Below are 19,989 nucleotides of genomic sequence, written 5' to 3'. Positions count from 1 at the left end.
TCCTGGCTTCCCGGCCTGGCGCGCCCTCGCTGCACCTCTATCAGGATCTCTTCTCTCTGGGGCACCGTGTAATTCAGTCTTCATTTCTCAAGTGGTTTCGCCATTTTCTTCCGTGTCCTCCCTGAGTTCAGTTAACTGCTGCTATTTTTGAGGTTTAAAGTTTATGTCCACATGGTTTTCACGCCCTGACACCTGTTTGAGGCTCTGGAATTCAGCTGAGAGCTTTGTGTTGCCCTTCTCTGTGCTCTGTGGCGGCTCTTGGGTGTCTACACCCCTCCGGGGAGGGGTCTGGTCCTTGTTTGCTGCCTCTCCTGCCTTGGGCCCAGCTGCAGACCCATGGGTCCCCATCTGGGGCGCCCCGTCAGTGCCCTGAGCCTTAGTGGCGGCCGAGGGCCCTTTGTGGGCTCTCGGGACCTGAGCTTCCCTTCTGCCTCTTGCCCCCCACACCCCGCCTCCTAGGAGCCCGCCTCCTTGCCTTCCTGCCTTTGGGTACCGTGGCCTGTCTAGGCCCAGGGTGCTTCAGAGCCGCATGCCAGGGCTTCCTGGCATCCCCTGGCTCGGTTTCTCCTGGGCGGAGCGTTGAAGTTGGCTTGTTGGGATCTGGCTTGATTTTTCTGCCTACGGGAGAGTTTGAGGCAGGGCGGAGAGTGGGTGCTGTGGCTCTGCTTGTTCCGGCCTCATGGGCTCCTGGGCAACTCGGGGGTCATCTGGGGCTTGGTGGCTGGTGAGCAGCAGCTGCAACGGAGGCCTCAGGGCCCCGTTAGTGAGGGGCTGGGAGGCTGGAGTAAGGCCTGCGTGTCCATAAAGCCCACACGCCTCACATCTGCTGTCCTGGCGGAAGGACGCAGAGGCGGGGTCTTCGTCCCTGCTTGGTCCCACCCCCGTCTACCAGAGGAGAGGCTCCTGCGTGCAACAGTAGGCGCTGAGGTGCCTGCCTTGGGGGCCCAGATGGGGATCGGAGGCCACACTGAAGTCCCCAGTGAATGTATGTGTCCTGGCTCTGGTGGACGCAGGAGCTGCGTGCTCGCTGCTGTACCACAACCCTGAGCAGGTTGCTGGGACCCTGCTGTTCTAGATGGATGTGGGGGTAAGGCTGTCAGCGAAACAAGCCCAAATCCTGTTGGGAATAGGGCGTCTGACACTGTGTGTGATGTCACGCTTACTTCTGGTCCTTTTACAGACAGATGTGGCATTATTGCAAGAGTTTTTGGGTCTTCTAGTCAGTGGAGTGGCCCCGGGCAGGATGGGGTGCGTGGGCTCCGGGAGGATGGGGGCACTCTGTCATTGAGACTAGGCGAGCACACATGTACATTTCTTGGGCTTTTTCCTTTCTGTGGAGTGGGAGATGAGGTCACCTGCGGAGTGGAATGGGAGGGGTCCTGAGGCCACTGAGGGAGCGGGCGTGCACGTCACAGTGTGTGGAGAGACCACCGGGCCGTGCTGGGGTCCTGCCCCAGTGCGGGGGCCTGGGATGCATGTCTGTGTGCTGAGCTGGTGGTGAGAGACGGGGAGTGGGGCTGGGCCGCTGGCCTCCTCTCCTGCCTCCTGGCCTCTCCTGACGGCTGTGGCCTTCTCTCCAGGCTGGATCGTCAAACACAGGCTACCACTTTGGTCCATCAGATTTTTGGAGGCTATCTCAGATCGCGTGGTAAGAGGAGACATTTTTTCTACCCCTCTTGTCACAGATTAGAATAGTAACCAGGAAATGCTAAGAATTCGCACCCAGTCTGGGGCCCTTTCCTGGTGGGCAGACCTGGGCAAACCCAGCGGCGTTGGCCTGGTCTCCTAAAGGCATCCTCGCCTGCGCTTTGCCTCATGGACACACTCTTCCTGGGAGGGAGTTTAGAGCAAAAGCTCATGTAAGTGGGGGAGGTACACCCCTTAGTTCCTTGATGTGACCGCCACCCTGCAGCGGGGGCACTGGCACCTGCTGAGGCCAGCTGGGGAGGGCACGCCTCCCGTCACTGGGCAGTGTCAGGTTTGACAAACATCTTAAGAGCCCTGGTTGTCAATGAGCTCTCTCTTCGAATACCAGGGCCCTCAAGAGGCTGGGTAGCTAAGAGTGTACCTCCAGCCCTCAGTCCTAGAAACCAGGGGGTTCTGCTCTGGGGGCCCCTGCACCCACCCCAACCCCTCTTTGATCTGTTGCAGTGAAGTGCTCTGTGTGCAAGAGCGTCTCGGACACCTATGACCCCTACTTGGACGTCGCTCTGGAGATTCGGGTACAGACCACAGTTCTTCTGTTCTGTGTTTGCAGTAGGACAGAGGACCAGAAGGCAGAAAACCCTAAACAATAAAAACCAGTAAAGGCATGTTATCCAAATAGATAAGGAAAAAAATACTTAAAATGCTAGTGCCTTAAAGTGAAGACTGTCATTTTTGCATTTCTTTCTAGCCTTTCTCCTGTGTGTGTTCCTTTCATTTAAGAAAGGAGGTACAATGTGGTTTTGTGTCATGATGATAACATCATAAATGCAGGGCTGGAGGAGGGAGCTGGGACAAATGCACACGGATTCTGGAATGTAGCCTCTTTGCGCCCGTGGGGGAGCAGCCCTCATCTTGTCACAGCTCTTGGTTGCTGCAGCCTGGGTGAGGCCATCTTAGACTGAGATTTAGCGCAGACCCAGCTGCAGCCTTGGTAAGCATGGCCGATGCACTCGGTCAGCCTCTGCGGCTGTGACCCTCATCGGCGGGACTGGCGTTGCAGCCTGGCTCCCTGCTCCCTTGAGACACATTCCGAGTCCCTGAAGGTGATAGCTAGCAGGCCAGTTTTTATTTTTTTATTTTTTTAATTTTTTATTAAGGTATGATTGATATACACTCTTATGAAGGTTTCACATGAAAAAACAATGTGGTTACTACATTCACCCATATTATCAAGTCCCCACCCACACCCCAATGCAGTCACTGTCCATCAGTGCAGCAAGTTGCCAGAGATCCACTATGTGCCTTCTCTGTGGTACACTGTTCTCCCCGTGATCCCCCACACCATGTGTACTGAACATAATGCCCCTCAATCCCTTCTCCCTCCCTCCCCACCGCCCTCCCACACCCCTCCCCTTTGGTAACCATTAGTTCATTCTCGGAGTCTCTGAGTCTAGCAGGCCAGTTTTTATGCAAGAAAGTTGTGTGGTTTGCTTCCTCAGCCTGAAAAAGACCTTACATTTGGCATTTCTTGAATCAGCCTTTTCCTCTGCCGTTTATTCCGTTCCCCATTTTGTCCTTCTCAGCAAGCTGCAAATATTGTGCGTGCTCTGGAACTTTTCGTGAAACCAGATGTCCTGAGCGGAGAGAATGCCTATATGTGTGCCAAGTAAGTCTCGTCTCGCTCATGGCAGAAAGACCAAGCCATCCAGAGGGATGTGACATGAGTCACCTCGCCTGCCTCTGCTCCTGCCCTCCCGCCCTCCCTCAGAGGTGACCACTGCGCTCATCTCCTGAGCAGAGTATAGATGTCTTAAAGCTAAAACCCCTGCACAATGCATATGAAGCCATAGCCGGGATTTTTAGGGCTGACATGTCTGTAGCACCTGCCACGGGCCAGTCACTGTTCTGAGGGCCTCCCTGTGTTCACTGGTGACTTGGGGGCTGTGGTCACCCCCCGTTTCGCAGGATGGGAAACGAGGCACAGAGCAGTGAAGTGGCCATGCGTGGCTGTCTGCCCCAGATGCCCTCCTCTGACATTGCCGACCTGCCTCAGACAGGCCGTGTTCTGCAGCTTCCATTTTTTACTTGAGTTGTTCTGGCGTTTGTACTTTGACCTCGTTCTTGTAAGGGTTGCGCAGGCTTAGTGTAGGTGTGTGTTACTTTGTATTTAGGTCATTTAAAAGGTGTATTTGCTAAAAGATATTTTTCCTAATTATGCTTTTCAGGTTTATCATTCTGTGCCAAAACACTGCTATTTATCCCTCTCTTAATTCATCTCCCAGCGCCAAGAAGCTGTCACTTTTGCCTGTCTTCTTCCCCTTCCTGTCCTTGTCCTTGGGCGTCCCTTTCAGTGACTCCCTGCTTGCCTGTTTATCACGTGGCCATATCTGCTCTAGTTGTTCTTTCCTCTGCTACCCCAGAGTTACTTTTCCACGCATCTTATTTCACCTCCTAGTTGAGACCATATTTTTCAGTTTTAGAATATCTACTTTCTCTCATCCCTGTTTCCCCATAGCAGCTTTCCTTTTCTAAAGTTGTGTTGATTTGATATTTAGGGAGGTAGAAGCCCCAGGTCTCCTTTAGCAAAACCCTGTTACCGTGGAGCAATCATTGCAGTTGTTAACCCAGCGTGAGGACAGCATTCCTCGGCACACGGGCCAACGCCGTTGTCCTCCCCTTCCTCACAGGTGCAAGAGAAAGGTCCCGGCCAGCAAGCGCTTCACCATCCACAGAACGTCCAATGTCCTGACTCTGTCCCTTAAGCGCTTTGCCAATGTCAGTGGAGGGAAGATCACCAAGGTGAGGGCTCATGGAAGGTCCCCGTCGGTTTGGCCGCTTTTTACAAAGATGGATTCCAGCCTCTACCCTGGAGCCAGTGAACTCAGAATCTCTGAAAGACAGAGTCCAGGAGTCTGCCTTTTTGCAAAATCCCTAAATAACTGTTGTACACAGTCAAGTTCAAGAACCACTGTCTTACTAGATTTTCTTTTTTTTCCCACAACTTTTGCCTGTTTGGGCTGTTCCTGGTATGGAAGGTCACGGTCTCCGTAAGAATCATTGTGCTCAGCAGTGGACTATGTAGCTCGGATCTATCATGTCCTGTTTTGCGTAAAACAGGTGCAATTGCATGCCATGGTGAAATGGAGAATAAAAATTTATTCTTTTGCACAGTGGCATTTTAAAAGATAATCTTATTTCATAGAAGTCTAGAGATCTATTTTCAGTTATTAGAGCCTAGTTATGTGGTTTGGGACAAGGCACTTCTCTGAGCCTCGGTTTCCTCACTAGCATTGGTGGGCGGCTTGCTTAGGTCAGCATTTCCCAAACTTGTTCTACCGAATGTTAATAATGTACTTTGAAAGAAAAAGTTCTTTGCTCAACTGAGTTTGGGAAATGTTGAGCTGGAGTTATATGTTTCTTTCTAATTGCAGGCCTTCTCAGAGCCTTTGTTAAGCTATGCTGCATTTTGAATCTCCAGGAGGGGATCTCATTATGAAGAACTTTGTTTGGGGTCACTCATTCATTCATTTTGCTAATATTCACGTGCTTACATTGCATTATGCTATGCAAGACAAGACTTTAGGAAGTCAGTGAAAAATAGCGGGGAAGGAGATCATTGTGATTTTGCCCTGGGGAGCTCTTGTTGTCACCTTAATGTCTCCTGGAACTAGCCTTCCATTGGAACACAGTTTGGGAAATACTGGCCTGTTTGATTTTGGGGGCCACATATCTAGCAAGATTGAATTGGGGTTCATGAGCTATTGTGTGGATTGGCTTTTGAGATTTTGAGTTTGTCAGTAGGAAAAAGATATGTAGGTACATATCACAGACATTATGTTGATCTAAAGAAGGCAGACACTAAAAAGTACATAGTGGATGATTATAACTGTATGAAGCTCAAGAACAATCAAAGCTAATCAGTGGTGATGGAAGTTATCTAGTTGGAGGCTCGTACCAGGACACAAGGGAGTTCTCTGGCTGGGCGTCTCTGTCTCTGTAGGAGTATGGGTTAGTCAGTGTACACTTGTCGGAGTTCATTGAACTGTACACCTAATGGATATGCATTTCCCTGTATGTAAATTATACTTCATTTTAAAAAAAATGTGTGTGTGTATATAGGCAGAAATGCAGGTATATCTCTTTTCATTCAAAGATAAGTTTTGAAAACATTTCCTATGAAAAATGTCAATTTTTGGTATATATTTTGGCACTCCGTTAAAATTTTAACTTAGGTAGCAATCAACTGTAGGGAGTCAGCACCTTCTTTTTGGAAGCCCTAAACTCAGCATTGTCTCCCATCCTCCCTCCAGTGTTCCCGTGGAGTGGCAGGGAAGCACGTGAGTGGTCACTGTCACTTGACACTCGGGACCTGGGCCATGAGAGAGCTGATTGGGATGCGTGGCAAAGGCAGGAGAGTAGACTGTGAGCCGCCCGGTGGGACGTGAGACAGGGTCGCATTGGCTGGTCAGAGAGACTCCCTTCTCTGTGTGTTGTTTTAATCATTGGCTAGGGGAGGCTCCTGGCACAGTTGCCACATGCCTAGTTGCCCCAAATTGTTAAAAGACCTGCTGAAGTGTGAGTTTTGTATAGCTGTGGATGGAGAGGGCCAATTGATCCACTCTCAGTGATGAATTTTAATTGCCTCTTCCTTTGCTTTTCATTCAGGATGTAGGCTATCCGGAATTCCTCAACATTCGTCCATATATGTCCCAGAGTAATGGCGACCCTGTCATGTATAGGCTGTACGCTGTCCTGGTGCACTCGGGCTATAGCTGCCACGCCGGGCACTATTACTGCTATGTGAAGGTCGGTGGCCTCTGGGTTCGGGTTTGGTTGGTTAGGTGGCAGTGGGTGCTCTGCCTCCTGGGGGCAGGTTTGCAGTGCCTATTTGCACAGGTCCACATGTGGGCTCTGCAGAACACTTGCTCTGTGGGGAATGGTGCTGTTCTGTTGTGTTCGGGTCTCGTGCTTCGGTGCGTGGAGTGCAGAGGTGTCCTTGAAACCCGCCCTAGTGGGTAGTATTCAGACCTTGCCAGGAGACCCTGGAGGCTGCTTCTAGGGCTGTGTCCTCAGAACCCTGGAGGAGTCTCAGGAAGGCTGAATATTATTGGTCAGAGATGCTAGGCTGATCAGACCTGCCAAACAGCCTTCAGAAGGAGAAGCTCACATTAGGGCACCAGGAAGGAGCAGGGATTCAAAGCACTATCGGGATGTGGGCTATCCGGAATTCCTGAACATCCGTCCGTGTATTTGGATGGATTCACATTTAGAGATAAACACTAACCATTTTAATAGGAAATTGTTGCTAGTTAATGACCACTTGGATGTAGGTGGCAATTCACAACAGATTTTATTCCCCTTAAAAAGTTACGATTATGGAATGTTTGTTGATAGTTTTGGTCTGTGTTCTGCCCACCCCGCGGTGCTTCAGGCAAGCAGTGGACAGTGGTACCAGATGAACGACTCGTTGGTCCACTCCAGCAATATCAAGGCGGTTCTGAACCAGCAGGCCTACGTGCTCTTCTATCTGCGGTAACTAACTGCCGCCCCGATGTGCTCGCTGCCTCTGTCGTCCTGGTACTCCTGGGTCCCCCTAACCTTTTTCTGTGTGAAAGTAACTGGGAATTCCACCGGAGGGGGGTGTTGATTTGGGCAGCGCTTATCGTACTGGCCCCATGTAGTGGGAAGCGCTGTCAGACCACGTCTGCCTGGCTGTCAGGTAGAAGCCAGGCCCTCAGGGAAGGTCAGAGCAGGATGCCATCTGTCCCACGAGGTGACTTTGAATGTAAACGGGAGAGCTCCTTATTATTTTACGTTACTGCCCCACATTAGATGTGTTGTGCCCAGATGGTGGCAGGCCTACACACCTCCCCTATGGGGAGAGCGGCCACAGTGGGCAGTGGAGTCGGCTGTCTGGGGGTGGAGGCTGCAGTGGGCCGTCTTTGGAGGCCCTTTACTTGGGAAAGCTGCCACCAACCTGGAGGTTGGAGGACATGGGGACTGGAGGTGTTTTTGCTCCTTCATATATGTGCTCCTGAATTTGGATGAAATGCTTGCGGGGTCTCTGGCTTTCTAAAAAAGAGAGACTCTGATCTTGGAAGAACTCTGAGTATAATTTGCTCTCTGCTTATACCGATACCGGGGCTGCCTGACAGCAGCATGTCAGCTTAAGGGCAGAGGTTTCAGAGAAGCAGGGTTCTCTCTGGCTGTTTTTTGCCTGTGCCTTGCCTTTTTTTAAAAAACAGGATTACACCTTGACTTATTTCAGATTCCTTCTCACACTCAGGCTCTGTGATGCCTTTGTAGCTTCAGTAAGAAAATCCCCCAACTTGTTTTCCTTTGACAGAATTCCAGGCTCTAAGAAGAGTCCTGAAGGCCCCCTGTCCAGATCGGTGTCCTCCCTTCCTGGTCGCCCCGGTGTGCTTCCAGACCACGTCAAGAAGAATGTCAGCAACCGGACTGTGTCCTCCCTGCTGACTGCAAAGGTACTTGTTCAAGAGGACCAGTGTTTTAGTAGCCAGCCTGCATGCATGTGCCTCTTGGGGGGCTGTGGGGCCCCCAAATCTCTTCATGCTAGGCCTTGGCCCAATGGAAGGCAGTAGAGACACTTGGTCCTATTTTATTCCATGTTCTCCCCTAAATTGGTCACCAGCTGACACTGGGTGAGGAGGAGGAGGAGGAGGGGACGGTGATGAGACACCTGACCCAGCAAATCCAGGCTGCCTCACCATCTTAGCAGCTGCCACGCAGAAATGCAGGGCAGGCTTGCCAAGCAACTCCTTACCTGAAGCATGTGGGACAAGATATTATTTATCCTCACATTTCCATGCTGAAAATGTGAGTAGTTTGTTCCATTGTTAGGTTCCTGATTTGGGTAGTTGTACTGTGGTTCTATTAAGAGAACGACCTTGTTCTTAGGAAAGTACACGGATGTATTTAGGAGTAAAAGGACATCATATCTGAAATGGTTAAAAAGAAATATGTGTGCGCACATACACATGCATACATATGTGTAAATGGAGGGAGAGATGCAAGGAAGCTAATGTGGTAAGATATTAACAATTAGGAATTACCTTGAAGTTATTTTTCTGTGTAATTGAAATTTTCTACTAAAAATATTAACTCAGTTTTATGAACAAAATAATGAGTGATTTCCAGCTCATAATTCAGAAATAGATCGGCCCCCTCTGTTGGCCGCTTCTGCGACCTTTTCCTGCGGTCTGAAGAGCTAATGCAAACGCCGGCTGCTGGGGTCTTTCACAGTCTGCAGGGGATTCAGTCACTCATGCAAACTGTACGTCCCTCTGACATTCAAGAAAGTAGAGCAGAAATAAAAGCCCTGGAATCAACGTAGCAGTGAAGAGCCACGGCCTGATTGCAAAGGCGGTTGTCACTGTGGCCCAGGCCAGGGAAGTTGGAAGCCGCAGCTGCCTGAGGGTGACCGTGGGCAGAGAGGAGCCCCTGAGTCAGTCCTCCTGCAAGGCCGCTTGCCTTACATTGCACATTTCATCACAGAAAGAACTTTTCAAGCCCACCTCAACTGCGCAAAAGTCATTTTACTTTAAATAACATTGCCTAAGTTCCATATAGTTAAGTGCTCAACAGATGAAAGGGTTTTGTAGTGCAGTGGAACGACGTATCCCTTTAGAAAAAGTGTTAATAAGATATTTAAAAACGGAGGGGGAAAAACTTAGGAGAAAATAAGGAATTCTTAGTAATTTTCTGGAAGAGGGAAGGCTTCATAAGCTTAAAATTGAGAAGACACAGAAAAGCAAATTACAAATTGGCTAACCTAAAATTTGAATTTTTGTACATGAAATATTAGAAATAAAAAGCAAAGCTTCTAAAAATATTTGCAACAAATGGAACACGAGGTTAACATTTGAAACATGTAAATACATGCCAGGGAAAGGACTTGTCTTCTGTGACTTAGTCACTCCTCCTCCTCTGAGCGCAAAGGGTGTGGATGCCGACTTGGTAAGAGCCGGAAGTAGTGTCCAACTAGCAGATTTTTAAGAAGAAACGGTTGTTGTTCGTAGGAGTACAGTACATGCAATTAGGCATTACGCATCAGAATTCGTGAAAATATTCACAGCCTCCAAAAAGTAGCACGGACTACCGAGTACGGAACAAAATTTGGCCTTTTGATGGTTCCTTCAACAAATAGTTTTTAAGCATGAGGCCCCTGAGCGAGCTGGGAGGGCTGTGACGGTAGCTGGTCAGACGCAGGCCTCCAGGGCGGCTGTCGTGAGTCCCATGGTGTGGGGACGAGGTACTCAGGACGCAGCTGATTCCAGTGACAACGGGAGGCAAGTCGAGGCGAAACAAAGTCCTGACACACTAAGGCGGCTGGAGTTCAGCGTTACGGGGCCTCACGGGGAGGGCACCTTAAAGGCCTCTGGCAGGGCCCGGTGAGAGGGGGCTGTTCCTCCACAGGCCAAAGCCAGTCAGAAGAAACGACCCAAAGGGGAAGGCACCAGTATGTCGATCATTTGTTAGGTTTTGGTGATGGAAGTTTGGTAATTTCTTTTCCTTTTGTATTTCTCAAATCTTCATGAAAATGAACTGCTTTCATGATAAGGATCATAAAGCTACACACCGTCATGTACACAACCCACAAAATACTAAAGTTGTTCAAAGAGGTAACAGTGTCTTTACTGTGTGTCCATATAAATAATGGTGTTGAGTTGCTCAGCAGAGACTCTGCCGTTGCTCTCTGCTTGGGCCTGTGGGGGATTCGCTGGCCTGTGCCCCCTCCGGGCTCCGACGCACCCTCTGCTTTGCTCCCTCTAGAGACCAGACCCTGTGATGACGAGAAAGCCACAGACCCCTGAAGAGGTCGGCGTGCCTGTTTCCAGGAACGGCTCCGTGTCGGGCCTGAAGCCTCAGAATGGATATGTTCCCCCAAAGCTGTCCCTGGGGTCCCCGTCCCCCAGACTCTCCAAAGCACCTCCACCCAGGCCGACCGTTCTGGATGAGCCTGGCAAGAAAGTCCGGAAACCGGCTCCCCTACAGCACTCCCCCCCGACACGTGGAACTTCTCCGGAGTCCCATGGCACCTGGGACTCGAGCGGCAGCCGGCGTGAGAGCTGCAGGCCGGGCTCCTGGGACGGCGGGGGGGCCGTCCTCTCTGCCTCACCCAAGCTCCCAGTTGTAGCGGCCGCCGCCAGGCCGCAGCCCCAGGCGGGCTATGAGCGCGCCCACCTCGAGAGGCCGGGCTACAGCGGTGCCAGCCTGGAGCGCTCTGCCGGCAGTGGCCCTGCGGAGGCCCCCCAGGTCCCCAGGGGCGGAGCTGCCCCCTTCCGAGATTCTCAGGGAACCCCCTCTTCCGCTGCTGGCCCCTCCAGAACGCTGCTGGATGAAGACCCTAAGGCGGGGAGGCCCCAGTCCCCTGCCCTGAATAACGCTGCCCCTGAGCCCACAAGCGTCATGTCTCCCCCACCAGCGAAGAAACTGGCCCTTTCTGCCAAGAAGGTGGGTGTGCGGGAGTCTCACCTCCAGAAGCGTGTCAGGGATCAGAGGGCAGGCTGGATTTTAGAATGGGGACGGTGGGGGAGCTGTGCGGGGGCGTGTGGCCCCCTCGATCCAGAGGAGCGGTTAACAGCGGGCGCTCCCAGGCACCTGCAGATTAGAAAAGGGCCAGGCAGGAATGCAGGCAGGGGCTGTGCGGGGACTCTGACCATCTGATTCTCCGGGTGCTGATGAGGTTTGGGGGAGAGAGCAGTTCTCCATTTCTGCCTGGAGACGGAGGCTCCCGAGGAGGGACTGGGCAGGTGGGGGCCTGAGCGTGGGGGGCTCCCGTGTATAGCACAGAGCTTAACATTGGAATTGTCATGCTGAGATTTTTGTTTAAATTTCCTTCCTATTTTCCTTTTTGTTTCTAACCAAAAACACTTCTGATTCTTCTTCTGCCATTTCCCCACCCCTCACTTCCCCCCTTTTTTCTCCTTCTGTCCTCTCATTCTTTCTGGGCTCTTTTATTTACTTTTTATTATTTTATTATTTTTATTTTTATTTTCCCTCTTCACTCACGGCAACCTTTTTTAGACCACCAAGTTTTTATTTATGTCAATAACTGCAGGCCAGCACCCCGCGGAGGGCAGCCGGCAATGACCTCCGTCCACCTCCCCTCTCACCACTCTCCGACCTCACCTACCCCAGGAAAACCACTCACCCCGGCGCCGCCTCCACCTGGCCTGTCAGCACCACCAGGTAAGCCACGGGCTCAGGCCCCCAGGGCCAGGTGGCCCTCCCCTGTGCTCAGCGTGCGCCTGGCCGGGGAAGAGTTGCTGGCAGGCACCAGCCCGCTGGAGGGACAGTGGTGTGCAGCTGGACAGGCACGGGGTGCTGCCCCACGCCCAGTCCTTCCTGTCGGTTTCATCTGGAGATGGAGCTCAGCCAGTCAGAGGCGGTCCTGAGTCTTACTTTTGTCTTCATTTTCCATCTGTCTGCCATGTCCACAGTGACCGGTGCACTGTACAGAGACCCTTCGTGCGAGCAGAGCCCTGCGCACTCGCCGAGGGTGTCCTTCTGCTCTTACATCATTCTGCCTCTCCCAACAGCTCTCCCCCAGGCTGATCTCCGAGGGGCTGGGGTCTCTCTCTTCACCCCTGCAGGGCCTCCCTGGGCCTTCGGCTTTGCATTGGCTTCTAGGGCAGGAGGCACCATGCTGTGGGGCTGTGACAGCTCTGCAGGGCTTTTCAGGCCCATTGGGATGGGGTGCCTGCGCCCTGTAACGTTGTGGGTGGTGGAAAGCTGAGAGCTGCTGATGAGTGGCTGTGCAGTGGTTGACGGGTGACCAAGGCCTTTGGCAGCTGGGCAGGAAGGCAGGGAGACAGGTGAGGCCAGGGGCACTCTGGGGACTTGGCGTTTGCGTGGACACTGCCATGCCTCCCACCCTCACCTCCACGTGGCTGTGCTCCAGGAGAGGGCTCTCTGACCTGGCCTGTCCTCCCACACTCACATGTACCTAGTACAATATTTTTGCACATGCTAGGTCCTTAAATATTTAAGGCATTTATTGGGTATTTTGTTGTTTTTTTGACATGTAACCTTTTTTTCTTTAATTCCAGAAAGCACAGAGCAGTACAGTGTAGCAGTACAGTCTGGGCACCATGGTTCTGGTTTGGGTGACGATAGCCTGTTTAGTTCAGTGCCCTCTTGAGGCAGTCACTGTCACTCACTCAGAAATGTGATAGCGCGGCTCGGAGCAGAAAGCTAGCCTTCCGGGGCCTCGTAGCCAGCAGGAATCTACCATGTCACGCTCTAGGTCCTGTTCCTTACTCACTTAGCTATGTAATCCAGCTGAAAAACCTCTTCTCTGGTTTTCCTGAACCCCACATTTCAGTGGAAAATCATTGTGGAAGTTGTGTAGGCCTATATCGGCTGTTCTTGTAAGGCTCACGGCCGGTGCTTGAACATTTTGAGATTGGGGGTTCGGAAACTCATTGCTTAGTGAAGATTTCTTCTCAACACACATTTCTGGAGAAAATTAAAAATGTTAGTTTGCAGAAATAGTTTGAAATGCTTGGTGACAAGAAACCAAGAGCTGTGTAATGATTCTTACTGTGATCCTAAGTAGATTTGAATGTTACCATTAGCTTGTCTTTTCTAACTTGCCTGTAATTTATGTACATGTCTGAGATTCACTGGGGGAAACCGGTTAAACTCTTGACCTGGAAGGGGAAGGGGCTGCAGGGGGCAGGAAGGAGCTTGGCCGCGTCCCGGAACTGCCTGTGCTCACAGCGCTCTTTCACCTGCTCCCAGATCACCCGGCCACCTGAAGCCGCCCCTCGGTCCCTGCTCCGCGTCACTGTCCAGCAGCCCCCAGCCTCTCAGGGCATCAGACCCACAGAGTTGCTCCAGCGCCTCTGCTTCCCTGCCTCAGGCCAGTGGGGGCCTCAGGGCCCCTCCACACCAGCTTCCAGGGGCCAGCGAGCCCCCCCAGAACCCCTTTAAGAAGAGGAAAAAGAACCGCTCGGGAGACATCCAGGGGCTGGGCTCAGAGACGTGCCAGGCAGCCCCTCCCCGGAAGAGGAGAAGGCGGAAGAGGAGGCACTCAGAGGTCACAGAAGCCTCCCCGCTGTCGGAGGGGCTGGCGCAGAGGCAGCTCTGGGGCCCCAAGCACTGGAAGGAGGGCCGGGTGGAACTGCCAGTGGACAGACCGGAGGACAAGGGTGGACGGCAGCAGGTGAACGGCCAGCACCTGGTGAATGGCTGGCAAGTAGGATTTGCGACCGACGGCCACCATACGAACAAGAGGAAGAGGAGGAGGAAGGGAACGGAGGGCGCAGGTGGCAAAAACCACCTCCACCAGGACCCACCTTGGCACAGGTAAGAGCCAGGAGTGAGGCAGCCCTGCTACTACCAGCAGACACACACAGGCCATCCCAGGGGGGCATCGTCTAGAAACCGTTGACCAGACTTCTAGATTGCCACCGTGCTGTGCAGTTTTCCGGCGGGACGCTGAGTAGCCGGCACTCTGTGTCCAGACCAGGCCAGCACAGATGAGGTCATGGGACCCCAGGCCAGGCCCTGCGGCCGCCTCATCCTGTTCGTAGGACTTGCCTCGGCTGGGGTGGGAAATGCGGTGTGTCCTTTATCTGATGCCCCACACGCTTGACTGTGGCCGTGGACAGCATGTGTGCTTCGTCCTGCTCGTGCCGGGGGTGTTTCTCGGGTGGCTCCTCTGCGGAGTTGAGGCAGTGCCGGTTGGAGGTCTGGTGTCGGGGCCAGACACCCTGCTCTTGCCCCGTTTGCTTGGAGCTGACCGCTGACTCGGACTTCCCAGGGACCGCCCTCCCTCGGACCCCACCAAGCCAGAGGTCACCGCAGCATTGCCAAGGAAAAAGAGAAAGCGGGCGAGCAAGCAGGAGTCACAGCAGGAAGTGGAGGAGCACGGGCACCCTAAAGGCCGGAGGGGTGAGGGGCAGAGGGCCCCTGCTGTCCCTGCGAGAGGGCGCCGGCCATCTGTGAACGGCAGGCTTCCAGGGGACCGTACAGGTGTGTGCCCATGAGGAGGGAGGCATGGGGTGGCAGGGGCTGGGAGTGGCAGGCGTCCTGTGGACCTTGCAGGTGTGCATCCACAAGGAGAGGGGGACACGGGGTCCTGGGAGGACCTCTTATCTGCCAGGTGGGTCACAGCTTCCTCACCTGGCAGAGCCTTCAGCTGAAACTACCCTGCAGGGAGGAAGGGAGGACACGCAGGCTCCATGTTCCCTGAAACAGCATTTCTTTGGCCTAAACCTGCTGGAATGACTTGTGGACCATCCAGCCTGGAATTTTTCTGGGACACTTGAACTTGGAGGGTTGGGTTCCAAACCCTTCCTTCCTCTGCCTGTTCAGTAGCTGGGCCTTTCTGAAAACTGTGTGGCCTCTTGCTGTTGGGGCTACTTGTGCTATGGCTGTCCCTAGGCCTTGTGTCCCTTTGGCTAAGGCACTACCCACCGGGTGGCTTTTTCTTGTTTTTTGTTTTCCTCCAGGGCTGGCTGGGCTCAGCCGGGCTCTCCTGGTGGAATACGCCTGGTGAAGTGTAAGGGCAGAGGCAGAGGCACGGAGGCAGGGCTGCCTTGCGGCCTGGGGATCGCTATGCTAGGGCTGTCGGGCAAGCTAGTCCTCGGATTGAATGGTATTTATCAGACTCCCAAGAAATAAATTTATAAATAAACATGGAATTTTATTAGTTACATTGCAAAACACTACTGCCTGGCAGTAAGGAGTAGGTGGCCAGGACATTGTTGCAGGGAAGGCTGCACAAAGGTGGCGATAGAGCAGCTTGGTGGCAGTCATCAGACCGCAGGGGCTGCCCGGTCAGCGCTGACCGTGGGGGACAGCTGGTGCATAGGGGAGGGTCCCCGTTCGCCTGCACTTAGTTCTGAAGAGTCAGCTAACTGGAGAAGGACATTCACAGCCATGAGGCCAGAGGGAGTGTTGGGGGTGGCCCAGGCTGTGCTGAGGAGCCTGGGAGAAGAGGGCAGCGGGACAGCCCATGAGGGCAGGCAGCTGGTGCTGTGGACACCATCTTGCTTGGGGCACTGAGCCTGAAGGTCATGAGGTCAGTGGCTCGGAGGCTGGGAGAGGTGAGGCCGGGCTTCTGTTCAGGGAGGTGGGTCCATTCCAGCTGGACCTCTAGGCAGGACCAGTCCAGACAGTGTTGTAGAGCCCAGGCAAGGGGTGGCCAGCACCAGCACAGTCTGGGCGTCCTTGGTGTGGCCAGGCCCTCCAGGGCAGGTGGCCACACTCGGCCACGCCCACCGATGGCTGTGTCCTTTGCTCTGCTGGTCCCTGTAGGTGCAGCAGGTTCCACCTGGAGCTCGTTCTCTCCCTTCTTCCATCAGACCAAGGGCTCATGCTGCTGGCTGTGTAGGTTTTTGGTTTGGGGGTTTAGGTTTTTCACCTTTTTGAGTTGAGCAATAGCCTCTGTTGTTGAGTAGTAATGATTGTCGGTTCCCTGATCAGAGGCAGGAAGGAAGAGCTTGCTTTTACACATGATTTAAGTGTTTATTGTTAACAAGTTCTGCAGTTCTAGCCTTAAAAAAAAGATGTGTGAATGTTTCCTCAGTGGTTTATTTTAAATGTACATACATGTGTCTGATTGCAGAGCTGGGGCAGGCTCCTCATGTATCCTGGGACAGAGAGAGAGACTCCGATGTGGTCCAGGAATTGCTCAAACATTCATCGGATAAGGCTTATGGGAGAAAAGGTACTGGTTTTGACACTGGACTCCATCTTCCCACGATAGGCCTGTTTTGGAGGTGGAGCCGCCTGATGGGGAGCCTGGCATGTTGAGAGCCTGGGGCACAGGGCTCTCTCAGCTTTAAAGGTGGGGAAGGAATGTGAATGTTTGTCGCATCCTCCCTGACCCCCACAGCCATTGCACAAAGGTCAAGAACCAGTGCCTGTGGTAGGTTTTGTCTCTGGAGGGATCTGCAATGACATGCCTCTGGGGTCTGGGAGGAAGCAGAACACGCAGCCCAGGGCCGGGCAGAGTATGCGAAGCTCTGGGTCTGGGATGGGCCTGACTGAGGCCCCATGCAGCCCTTTGCCATGTGTGCCTGTGGGCGTAACCGTCACCATCTAGCCTTGGAGGAAGAATCGGAGGCCTTCATTTCTCAAATGAGGGCGTGGGTTTGAAAACAGCACCCTTTGCGGGTCGGCGACCCAGAGGTCTCAGTGACAGCTCGCCCGTCGCCATGCTCCCTTCTCTGCACTTCCATCTCCACCAAAAGTCGGCACTCAGAATTGTGAATAGTTAAAAGTAGGCCAGTCTAATTTGTAAAGTCCGTTCTTGAAGTAAATCCACAGGGCGGCTGGGGATCCTCCAAGGTCTTAACGCTCGTGTGTCTGCCCTGTAGTCTTGACGTGGGACGGTGCCGTGTCGGCTGTCAGTCAGGATGCCATTCAGGACAGCAGACTGGCTCGCACTGCCACGGTGATTGATGACTGGGATGAAGAGTTCGATCGAGGGAAGGTATGGTGTGTGCAAATGGCATGGCAGACCATGTCAGTGTAGCTCAGCTGAGGGCCGAGGCGGGGAGAACTTGAACTTCCTGGGCAATCTGCAGTGGCGGCAGTGTTGTGAAATGGTCCAGGGCGAAACTGCAGCCAGATGCCCAGGTTCAGTGCCAGCCTGGCCACTGTAAATGTCGCATGGCCGTGAGAGAGACATCCCCCCAGTTGCTTCTGTTCCCTCAGCAGTGAAGAGGGGTGATGGGGACACCTCCCGCAGGCCACGTGGAGGGCAAATCTGGTGTATGTAGCAAATGGAGCATCATAATCGTGCAGTTACTAAGGAGCCGCTGGGGCCAGAGGAGAGCCCTTTTTGGGAATTATTGATACCTGTGATTCTCAACATAGGAAAAGAAAACGAAAAAACTCAAGAGAGAAAAGAGAAGAAACTTGAACGCCTTCCAGAAACTTCAGAGTAGACGGAACTTTTGGTCTGTGACTCACCCAGCTAAGGCTATCAGCCTCAGCTCTCGCCGCTGAATTTGCTGCCGTCACAACAGGTCAGTCTGGAGCTGTGTGTGTGCTGTGGAGTGTGTGTGTGAGTGTGCCGCGTGGGGCGTGTGTGGTGTGGGTGTCTGGCATGCGCAGAGCGCACACACCAGCCCCTTTCAGAGGAGGACCGTGCTGTGCTTCGGACTTCCGTCCAGTGTTACGTGTCGCCCTTGGGTTGGGCGTGCACGCGGGTGGCGGTGAGACTCCCAGGGTCTCTCCTCTTTGCAGGAACAGTGTTCTTTGCCCCACAGCTTGTGGGATGAGGTGTCTCTTCCTGGGAACTGTCCATCTGGATGGAAGAGTGGCCCTGTGTGGACTCCCTGGCCCTGTCAGCTCCAGGCCCTGCACTGTGAGAGGACAGCCCACAGAGGCCCTGGGCTTCTGTGGATCAGGACCTCTGGTGATACGATACGTGCCGTGACAGACCACACAGTGGCGTGCAGAAGGGATGACAGGACACCAGCTGAGAACCTGCACAGAGGAGTCCGGTCCAGGGGCTGCGGAAGAGCGTGGGGAGGACGGTGGCCACGCCCCTTGTGTCCTCAAGCGCCCGCAGGCGACTGTGTGCGAAGGCTGCTTTCGTTGCCGAGCCGCCGAGCAGCTGCTCCTGGCCACTGGCACTGCTGTCTCGCCGGCACTCTGCCCTCCCTGCCTCCTGGGGCGGGGGCTCTGTCTGTACGCCTTACCTACCCACCCGCAGAAAGTGAGCCCAAGGCTGGCCCCCCACTGCTGCCTCTCCCTTTTCTGGAACTGGGGAGCAGCCCTGCCAGCTTATCTCTCCCTTGCTAGAAACTCTAGATGATCTGTGGGGAGCAAAAGGCTATTTTGGGGTGGGGTTGGGGGGGCTTGAGATGATGTGCAGACACATCTGCTTTGCAGGCTGCTATTTATTCCAAGGTGGCTCATACCTTCCCTTACGGGTGGTGGTCTTGGGGTCGAACCCTCCTTTTATTTTACTACTTAACATAAAACATTTATTTTTAACCAGGCTTGTAGCTTCCATTAGCAATACGTTCCCTTCTCTGATATGCAAATATTGGTTTTCTTTGCTCAATTTTGTGAGTGCTTTTGAATTTAGATGATTGTGTAACTCAAGGAGATCGCTTTATCTTGCTCAAGCTGTGTCTGCAATCATGTACTTTAATAAATATGGAAGCCCTCAGTTAAGGTGATAATTTCCAGAAAAAGACAAGTGCCCAGTAGTAGAAGGTGCAGAAGTACATCTGAGAATCGCTCCTCAGTGTCCTGGAGTCTCCACTGCCTTTCCTCGCGGGAGTGTCCCCTGTGTTAGGGAGTGGCCTGTGTGCCGTGGCCCTGCTGCTCAGCGCGGCTCCCCCCAAGCCTGAGGCCTTCCGGTGCCTGCGTGGCGTGGCACCTCTGTGCTGCCCCCAACGGGGCTTTGCTGCTGGACCTTCCCCCTTGCTCAGGGCCTGGGGTGATCCTGGTGGTATCAAAAAAAGTCGCATATGGGGAGATGTGCTCATTTCTTCATGAGGGTAGTTCTCTTCTATTTTTCTGCCGTTCTTATATTTCTCTTTTCAGAAGGCGGGGAGAAGAGCAGTGGGCTGAGCTGGGGCTGCTTCTGGTCCAGGCAGAACACGAGCAGGGCTTTGCGCACGCCGGTCCGGGGGCCGTCCGCTCGCTCTCCGGGGGACTGTGTCTGCGTGTCGGCCGCACCTCATTCGAAGACGAGGGGCCCAGCCCGGCGCCCAGTGGCTTTGGCATCTTGACGGGAGGCAGGGGCCTCCGTGGGCAGGGGCTCTCCCTCCTGAGGTGTGACTTTCATCCCTGCATGAGCTACTTCCCCGGGCGTATTTTTCTGTACGTTCTGCAGTTGAAAAAGAAAAACCCAGTTGCCTCCTAGCACAGAACTTACCTCCTTTCTCTTCTTCTTCCTCCCCGTCAGTCTCCTGCTTTCTCCACCGTGTAATTATAAAGACCATTTCCTGAGGAAAACGTATCCGTTATCTCTGGGGCAGTGCCAAGCACTGGCCTGACTTTCTGTAGCGTTGACCACTGCTAGGTAGAGGCGAGTCCTTCCCTCCTGCAAACATCGTCACCAAACTGGGAAGGGAAGAGACAGGCCTAGAAAATTCGAGGTGACATGTAAATATGTAAATATATATAAATAACTAAAGCTTTTATAATGGTGGTCACTTGGTTGGCTTAGAATATGGGTTTAATTTAACTTTGTGTTTAGAGTGGGCGATGGGGTGGGCCACCTCTCCCGGATGGTCCAGTGCCCTGTCACTCACCTGCTCCTCCGGGGCTCTCCATCTGCTAGTCCCTGTGCTCTCAGCTGTTGCCAAGACCTTGGTGCAATAAAATAATCAGTCTTTGCGA

General features: G+C 53.2%; 1 protein-coding gene across 4 annotated transcripts in view; it reads left to right on the top strand.

Moving 5' to 3' along the window:
- USP36 (ubiquitin specific peptidase 36) overlaps positions 1 to 19,989 on the top strand; it is a 34,622-nt gene extending 14,633 nt beyond the window's left edge. For 3 of the 4 annotated variants that reach the window (XM_057501761.1, XM_036910440.2, XM_036910443.2), the window contains 15 exons: positions 1,581 to 1,648; positions 2,152 to 2,222; positions 3,231 to 3,313; positions 4,335 to 4,446; positions 6,313 to 6,453; positions 7,079 to 7,179; positions 7,994 to 8,132; positions 10,441 to 11,121; positions 11,729 to 11,859; positions 13,414 to 13,980; positions 14,438 to 14,649; positions 16,247 to 16,348; positions 17,001 to 17,116; positions 17,503 to 17,654; positions 17,875 to 19,989. In XM_057501761.1, the coding sequence (XP_057357744.1) occupies positions 1,581 to 1,648; positions 2,152 to 2,222; positions 3,231 to 3,313; positions 4,335 to 4,446; positions 6,313 to 6,453; positions 7,079 to 7,179; positions 7,994 to 8,132; positions 10,441 to 11,121; positions 11,729 to 11,859; positions 13,414 to 13,980; positions 14,438 to 14,649; positions 16,247 to 16,348; positions 17,001 to 17,116; positions 17,503 to 17,634 (2,656 nt within the window). In that variant the 3' untranslated portion in view covers positions 17,635 to 17,654; positions 17,875 to 19,989. The remainder of the gene's footprint in view (positions 1 to 1,580; positions 1,649 to 2,151; positions 2,223 to 3,230; positions 3,314 to 4,334; positions 4,447 to 6,312; positions 6,454 to 7,078; positions 7,180 to 7,993; positions 8,133 to 10,440; positions 11,122 to 11,728; positions 11,860 to 13,413; positions 13,981 to 14,437; positions 14,650 to 16,246; positions 16,349 to 17,000; positions 17,117 to 17,502; positions 17,655 to 17,874) is intronic. The other variant, XM_036910444.2, reaches the window with a different exon arrangement.

Source organism: Manis pentadactyla, chromosome 4 (genome assembly GCF_030020395.1).
Source record: "Manis pentadactyla isolate mManPen7 chromosome 4, mManPen7.hap1, whole genome shotgun sequence".
Classification (NCBI taxonomy): domain Eukaryota; kingdom Metazoa; phylum Chordata; class Mammalia; order Pholidota; family Manidae; genus Manis; species Manis pentadactyla.
This window is presented reverse-complemented; position numbering and strand designations above follow the sequence as displayed.